Genomic DNA, 8,179 nt, shown 5'->3' with positions numbered 1-8,179 from the left:
ATTGAGCCTCTGGCCACCTTGGACTGGGACACCTCGGGAGCCGCACAGCACCGCGCCGCGCCTCACCTTGCCTCGCCACAGCGCGACTTTGGGAACCCGCATCCTCTCCTTTTCCTTGCCCATCCATGGGCCCTTCTGTCTTCCGGACCACGCGGGCCGGAGGGGCGCCTTCTGGAGCGCAGGGTTCGGCAGCCGGACTGCCCTCGGCTCTGCCTCCAGTCGTGCCAAGCGGGCGGAGGACCCGGCCCTGGGCACTCGCAGCCGCGTAAGGAACCGAGGCGGCGCACGGCTGGAGGCGCAGAATCGCGGGGCTAAGGCGGGAACTCGCAAGAGAAGGAGGCGGTCCAGGGACAACCACCATGTCCTTCCCGCCCTTTGGACACCCGTACGGCGGCGCTTCCCAGGTAAGAAGTTGCCTCCATGGGGGATGGGGACAGACTCGGGGGGGGGCGGGTGCCCAGTGCACGCGCCCGCCGCTGGGCGCCCTCCTTTCTCACGAGTCTCGGGGGAAACCAGACTGAGCAGGTACGATGTACAACAGACCCTCTCGGACACCCTCAGTCTCTGTCCGAGAACGTTTCACTCCCCCAGTGCAAGCTGGAAAATCGTGTGACCCGAAACTTGGGCACCATCCATGAGCTCGGCGAGGTGGGTGGGATCTCCAGATCTTCCAGACAGGCCGCCTTATTGTACAGATATCCGAGGTGACCCCGAGAGACCTCCTCACCAGTTTTCAGTCGTTTGCTTGTTGACTTCTGTTCTTATCCTCCTCTCTCCCTTCTCTGAGTGGGTCCGAGCTCTCTGCTTCCGGTTCCTTCGATTTTTCCAGATTAGGGTGGGTGTTGTGCAGTGACAAGGGTTTCCTGGGGAAATTCTGGGGACACCCACCGCTGTTCTCCAGCTTCTGCCCAGATTGTGGGATCTGGTTGCAACTTGACCTCTGACCTGCCTTGTGATCTTGGAACAAATCTCCCTGGTCCTCATTCCCTATCTATAAAATGGGAGCAGGAGTAAGACGTGGTGGTGGTCTCTAAGGCTAACTTCTAGCTCTGCCTTTGTAGGATCCCTATGATGGGGGGCGGGAGGAGGGATCGGCTAGGGAACGAGCGGAGTTGGGCTCCTGTAATTCGCCTTTCAGAACGTTCCCATCGCCTGGACCCCTGGGACTCTGGAGCCTTAGCAACGTTTTAGGAGCATCTATAAGGGCGGTTTGAATAAATTGCATCTTCAGATAATTCCCATCCCAGCAGAATGCTCCGCACACGGTGGCATGTAGTTAATGTGGAATGAGGGAGTGATCCGGCAGTGCACCTCTCTCTCGCCCATAGTTTCTGGTGTCTGCAAGTTCCAGCGCCACTTGCTGCGAATCCGGCCCGCGCTCCGTCCCAGATGTGGCCTCAGGCTCCACCCCGGCGGCCGCTCTCTGCTGCGCATCCTACGACGGTCGGCTGCTGGGCAGTGCGCGGCCGGAGCTGAGCGCGGCCTTGGGCATCTACGGAGCCCCATACGCCGCCGCCGCAGCTGCCCCGAGCTACCCAGGCTACCTGCCCTACAGCCCAGAGCCGCCCGCGCTGTACGGGGCGCTGGTGAGTACACCGCACGGAGCCCGGGTCTGTGCGTGCGCCAGGACCCATCTGGCCTGGGGGGCATGAACTGCAGCAAAGGGGGAAACTCAGCGTGACACCTCCAGGGAAAATCTTGGAAGGAGGCAAAACTCCGAGGGAAGGAATTGGGTAGGATTGTGTATAGCCGGGGGTGGTGGGAGGGGAAAAACACATCTTTGCAGCATTTTACACTTTGCAGAACGCCATTCTGATTAAAAAAACATCTGTGCTTCTATTAATCTGTGAGGTAGGCAAGTCTCAGTTTCGGGATGAAGATGTTGAGATGTAGAAGGGTTCAAATACCTTGCCCAAAGTCACAAAGATACAAAGGGCCAGGAAATAGCTCTGGAAGGAGAGAGTAAGGCAGGGACGTTCCCCAGCTGGTAGAGAGGGGGTTGGGGGTTGTCACAAGTAGTAACAATACTAGTAAGAGCTAATATCTAACTATTGCCCAGTCTGCACCAGGAATTCTGCCAAATGCTCTTCTTCAATACCCTACAGGTACTATTATTATTATTCCCAGTTACCAAGGGGAAACTGAGGCATAGAGCAGTTAAACAGCTCTGCCCAAGATCACATAGCCAATGGGAGTAGTGATCCTGGGATTTGAACCAGACTTTTACTCCAGGGTTCACACCTTCAGCAACTATGCCACCCAGCCTCTACCCCAAATGTTGTCCTGAATTCTCTCTTCCCACCCCGCCCCCACCAGAATCCACAGTATGAATTTAAAGAGGCTGCAGGGAATTTTACACCTGGCCTGGCGCAACCAGGAGCCTATTATCCCTATGAGCCGACTCTGGGGCCGTACCAGTATGACGGGTAAGGCACGGGGTGCATTTGTAGCTGGCCTTGCAAGTCCTCCCTACTCCCCTGCCACAGGGCCCATCTGGGAAGAGCCTGGGAAGTGTTGGTGGGGGCGGTGCATGAGGAGGGAGGAGCGCTGAATCTCATTTCCAGGCCTCAGACTGTCTCCTGCCTGCAGCCCCAGGTTCTCAGACCCAGAACTGTGAGCCAGGTTCTCCCCCCAGGTATGGAGCAGTGGAGTTGAGTGGCACGGGCCGCCGGAAGAACGCCACCCGGGAGACCACGAGCACGCTCAAGGCCTGGCTCAACGAGCACCGCAAGAACCCCTACCCCACCAAGGGCGAGAAGATCATGCTGGCCATCATCACCAAGATGACCCTCACCCAGGTGTCCACCTGGTTTGCCAACGCGCGCCGGCGCCTCAAGAAGGAGAACAAGATGACGTGGGCACCCAAGAACAAAGGCAGCGAGGAGAGGAAGACTGAGAGTGGAACAGGGGAGTCCCTGGGCTGCCTGAACTGTGACACCAAAGGTACCAGAAACGCTCACCACCACGCCTTAGGGTTTTCCCAGCCATCTATCAGGCCCATTGCACTTTTGCAGCTGCCTGGTGGGACAGCTTTTAGGGTGGTACTCCCTGACTTACCCTTGCACTTGTACCCGCCCCCCACCCCCACCCCAGACTTCTGGGCCTTTGCCTGGGCAGTTCCCTCTGCCTGGAATTCCCTACCTAACTGGCTTCTTCTTGACTGCTGAGGTGTGAGCTGGAAAAAGCCCCTCCTGGCCACCCAGGCTAATTTAGCTCCCCAATTATTCCCTATGACATCGGCCTATTGTATTTCGTTTGCCATACTTACCACTATAGGAAGGTACTTGAGATCTCTCTGCCCCTTTGGAGAACAGCAGCTCCACTAAAAAGTGTCTTACTGCTGTATTCCCTAAGTTCCTAAGACCTAAATGCCTAATGATGTCTGGCACATAGATGACACTCAGTAAATATTTGCTGAATTAAATAATACACACCAGCTACCTGTGGGTGTTGAAATTGGGCCGGGGTGGGGGTGGGAGTGGGGGTGGGGAAGTCCCCTTGGGTGTCTGCTTGATTTATGGGGGAGAATCTGAGATCCAGGTCCTAGGCAGTGAAAAGTGGTGGTTTCCTTCTACTGGAAAGGAGGAGTCTTCCAAGGAGTGGGGGCAGAGCTAGGGCCTCACTTCTTTCCCAGGGGCAAGCTGGAGCCCTGGGGCAACTGTAAGAGAGGGTTGGGCTAGCCTGGTGCATAACGCCAAGAATGCCCTAAGTGCAGAGCCATCTTGCTAAAAGCTTCTCAGGGATGGGCACTCCCGCGGATTTCCCTTGGGGCCTGGGGCTTTTCTCACTCGCTCCTGATCTCCTGCAGATGAAACTGCCAGCCAGGAGGCTCGAGGGCTCCGGCTGAGTGACCTGGAAGACCTGGAGGAAGAGGAGGAGGAGGAGGCCGAAGAAAAGGAGGCAGTGGCCACAGCTGCGGACAGGCTGGCTGAGTTCCATAAAGACTCGCAGTCGCTGCCCGCGTCCTGCGGCGCCGCTCGGGAGGCCCGGCTGCAGCGCCGGGAGTGCGGCCTGGCGGCGCGCCCCTTCTCGTTCCCGGAGCCCCCGGGGTCGGGAGAAGCTGACTTCCTGCGGGCGGAGCCCGGGAGCCCCACGTTGACCGTGCACTTCCCCTGCAGCGAGAAACCGCGCATCTGGTCTCTGGCGCACACTGCGGCCGCCGCCGGCGCGGTCGAAGGTGCAGCTCCAACCCTTCCCAGGCCGCGAAGTCCCGAGTACCGTCTGATTCCGGGACAGCCTGCAGGCGCGGGCGGCCGGCCCGCCATCCCCAGAGACTCCGTGTGCGCAGAGTCTTCCCGAGTAGCCAAAGCCTTTGGAAACCGCCCCTTTGCCCCTCAGGGGCTGCCGATGAACTGTGCGCAGTGCCCGCGGCGGAGGGAGCCCGCAGTGCACTGCCAGTACCCGTCTGGAGCAGAAGGTAGTGGGTCCCCAACGGCGCTGGGGTGTGTCAGTCCCAGCCAGCGCACCGCCTCTCTGCCTCTCCCGCATGCTGATGTTCAGACCCGGAGCGGGATTGTCCCACAGCTCTCCTTGAAACAGCAGCTTAGGACTAAAAGTACCGGGCCCCCCTCCTTCTAAAACCAAATAATAGTAAGAAGCTCAGGGTGAGACGGTAACTTACCTAGGATCACTTAGAAAGTCATGGAGAAGATGGGCAACCTAGCTCTCTGCCCTGGTGTCCCTCGTTCTGCCAAATGGGCCAGGTGGGCACCATCATGACCTCCTGGCTCAGACACCCTTGTCCCCTGCCTGTCCTTCGGAGGAGGCCAGCTGGCCCCTGCCCTTCTTCTACCAAGAGTTTTGCTAGGGCTGGGCAGGAACCAGGGCTTTCTAAGAAGTCTGAGGGGACGGGCCAGAGACAGCAATTGGTTTAAGGCCGGTGCTGAAGTCTCCCGGGCAGCCCTGCCCCAGGCCCCCTAAGCCCCCTGCAGAGTGTAGCCCAGGCTTGGTGCTGTCCCTGGAGAGCACTCATCCCCCAGGGCTCACCCCCTGCAGGGGGTGACTGCCAATCAGTGTCTCCGGCCCCTGGCTGTGCCTGGTGGAAGGGAATTGCACCCCACAAAGGGACATCCCCCAAGCATCAGGCAGCCTCCAGCAATTACTGTCAGATTCTGCTCTTTGTAGTAATTTCTCTCAGGAGTAGCTACTGACTGAGAAAACTGGGTTACGCGGTTTTTTGAATTTACACATAACGGGGTCCAAAAGTTCCTTCTGGCAAGCAAATTGCCTCTAGACCTTGGATTCCCGTCGGATGAGACACCAGCGACCTCCGATTTCCTAGAAATCGCCACCAAGCGGCCCTTCGGGTTTTAATCAACCTTTCCTCTCTCAGCAGGTTAGCGCAAATGGCTGCGATTTGCGGAAGGATCTTGGAAAGAAGGCCTACTTTTCGAACTCACTTCCATGCTCAGAAGCTGGGAGACCTGGCCAGGGCCTTGGGGAGGGGGGGCTCTCACTTCACCTAAGAGACAGACAAAACACACAGAAACCCTTCTACCGGCTCTTCTTGCACGCAGACCTGGGAGTGGCAGGCGGACGTGCAACGCTCCAGACCCGCTGGGAGGCGGTGGCGCCCAGGACACCTTGGGGAAGGCCAAGTGGGAAGGCTGGGCGAGTCTGCCCTGTGCACCCACTCGGTACACCAAGTCTCCCTCCCTCCTCTTGATACAGGGTCTGAAGCAACTCCTTCTCCTGCTCACCCCCACCCTGCCCCCTTTCACTGTGTAATTTCAGCGCTGACTTGGCCCCTAAAGGACCACCTGGGTCTTCTCCTCCTCCCCATTCCTTGTGTCCTCAAAAATAATCAAACCAAACCCCACCTGTGTGGCGTGTCTGTGCCAGGGGCGCTGGGAGAGGCCAGGGTGGAGGGGAGGATGGAATGCGGCCAGGGATTCCGGGGACTGGGAGGCGTGAGCTGCAAACCTCAGTCTCTTTCAGGGCAGGGAGAGGAACTGGCGAGGTTACGGTCAAGGCCGCGGCGCCTAGCGCGCAGCGCCTCTGAAGCTGCCTTGTACCTAACTCGCCCAGCGGGGAGACGCCTGGCGGATTCGTGGGCGTTGGAGGAGGGGAACGCAAACTGGGAGGTCGGAGGTGGGGGAGCAGTCGGGATATTTGGAAACTGTATGTTTCCGGGCTCCTACCTGGGTTTTAGTTTACTGGGAGGAGGGGCGATGGGGATCATTCGGGCGGACCCTTGGCACCCAGCTGGGATCCCCGGGCTCCTCCCGTCGGACCAAATGGCAAAGGGTGACAGCTTGCTGGGTCCCTGGGAGACAAGAGGGAGCATTCTCTCCATTTAATCAAGTGTCAGCAATCACTTCCGGTACAGGCCAACCAATGGGAACTGAAGGGCTGGGAAGGGGCGTCGGTGCCCCGCGGCAAGCAGCATCTGGAGCCGGGCTGGGGGGAGGAGGGTTGGGAAGCCGCCCGCGCGCGGCGCGAGTTCGCGTCCCCGGCCTGGTGGCCTCGGGCTTGAGCCAGCGAGGAACCTGGCTGCTGCTTGTGGGGAGAGAGGGAGGTGAACCCGGGATGGGGCTCTAGAGGGGAGCTGCGGGGAGCTGATGCGGGCTTGGACAGCCGGGGTGTGCGCCGGCCGACCGGATCCTGGGGGAGCTGTGTCTCCACCGCTGGGCTCCAGCCTGGGCCACCCAGGCCAGGTGACGGCTTCCAAACCAGGGCCTGGCAGTGACGTCTGGGGCAGGAAGGGCCCGAGTCTTCGCCTCCTCGGAAGAGATTGTAAGACCCCCTTGGAGGCTGCGGAGAAAGAGCAGTTGGAAAAACAGTGGGGAACAGGTGGCAAGCCACCTCCCAGGCCCATGCTGTCTTCTTTTTTAATAGAATGATGGGGGTCGGCAGGGGCTTTAGAGATCACGAATTACAAAATACAAACCTCTTCCTCAGATGAGCAAACTGAGGCCAAACGGAAGGGCAGGGGACTGGCTCAAGGTCACACGGGGATCCGTGGTGGAGAGGGACCCCAGCTCCGGTTCATGCTCCTTTCCTTCGCTTCCCCTGGGTGATCCCTTCCCTGCTTTCCTCTTTGCTTCTGGGCAACAGCTGCTCCTACCCCCCAACTCCCCGGGGACCTCCAGTCGCCCTCACTGACCCGCGGCTTAGGGTCCGGGAAATTAAACTGCGAAAAGATAAACATTATTTCCAGTCGGCTTTGCGGGATTAACGCTTGTAATAAAGAGCATTAGCTGGAGGTTTCTTTCAAGGCGCTCTCGACCCCACCCCCTCCTGGAGAGCCAGGTAGACCCCTCCTGAGGCTGTGGAGTCCGCAGAAGCGCTTTCAGAGAGCCCCCGGCTGGGAGTGGGGCTCCAGCTAGCCATTTTGTGGAAGGGAGAGGGACCCTTAACACCACACTGAGTCAGCATCTGGAGACAGACACTGAAGGCCAGAGAGCAGAGATGCACCTAAGCCCCAGGTCATGTGGCTGATCCTGGTGGACAAGAGAGCTTTGACCTGTACTCTGTGACCAGCCGTCCAGCCTTTTATAGAACAGTGAGTCCTGGGAAAGGAGGCCCGCTTGGATCTGCCTGCCTCCCCACCCAGGACCTCAGGAAGTTGTCTTCCCAGCCCCTGTCTATGAGGCCTAGCTGCTCCCCACCTCTCCCAACCCCGAGCAGGAAGCTGCAGCCCAGGGTTGTCCCAGGATCTAGGCCTAGAGCCTGGCGGCAGACAGTGGGTATAAGAAGGGCAGAAAAGAGTGGCTGGAATCTCAGAAAAGATCTGGAGCATCTCAGTGCCATGGCTACTTTGCTGTGGCTGTGGACACGCCCTTTCCCCTCTCAGTTTCCCCAGCTGTAAGATACCAAGAGGAGCTGGTGCTCCATCCTGGTGCGGTGTCTGCTCCAGCACTGGTGGGGAGCTCCAGGAATAAGGGTGAAGGCCTGAGAAAGGTACGTCTGAGCCTGCGATTATCCCAGCCTTGGGCCCCCAGTGGCAATCTGTTCCCACCATCTCTGCCCCCCCTGACAGCCTCCTGCAAATCTCCCAATATAATCTCCCAGAATCATATTTTGAATACTGTTTTGATTAAACACCAGAGCAGGGGGAGGGAGGACACAGCCCCCCTCTCCCCGGCTGAGCCTGCTGGTGCCCACAGACACCTGGCATGTGAGCTCTGCAAAGGGGGGATCAGGAAACAAAGAAAGATGACATTCCCCGGTTCGAACA

The 8,179-nt window shown here is 58.7% G+C and overlaps 1 protein-coding gene across 1 annotated transcript; it reads left to right on the top strand.

The window, feature by feature from the left end:
- Positions 1-209: 209 nt before the first annotated feature.
- Positions 210-5,739, top strand: IRX6 (iroquois homeobox 6). Its single transcript, XM_027619789.2, has 6 exons — positions 210-404; positions 1,329-1,586; positions 2,317-2,426; positions 2,636-2,943; positions 3,809-4,417; positions 5,333-5,739. The coding sequence occupies exons 1-6, from the start codon at positions 360-362 to the stop codon at positions 5,338-5,340; spliced, it is 1,338 nt and encodes a 445-aa protein (XP_027475590.2). The 5' UTR covers positions 210-359; the 3' UTR covers positions 5,341-5,739.
- Positions 5,740-8,179: the final 2,440 nt, after the last annotated feature.

The sequence above is a fragment of the Zalophus californianus genome, chromosome 17, assembly GCF_009762305.2.
Source record: "Zalophus californianus isolate mZalCal1 chromosome 17, mZalCal1.pri.v2, whole genome shotgun sequence".
Lineage (NCBI taxonomy): Eukaryota > Metazoa > Chordata > Mammalia > Carnivora > Otariidae > Zalophus > Zalophus californianus.
This window is presented reverse-complemented; position numbering and strand designations above follow the sequence as displayed.

Coding starts and splice junctions, on each gene's coding strand:
- IRX6 (XM_027619789.2), top strand. CDS start 360: ATGTCCTTCCCGCCCTTTGGACACCCGTACGGCGGCGCTTCCCAG. Junction 1,587..2,316: donor CCGCGCTGTACGGGGCGCTG/GTGAGTACACCG, acceptor CGCCCCCACCAG/AATCCACAGTATGAATTTAA. Junction 2,427..2,635: donor GGGCCGTACCAGTATGACGG/GTAAGGCACGGG, acceptor TTCTCCCCCCAG/GTATGGAGCAGTGGAGTTGA.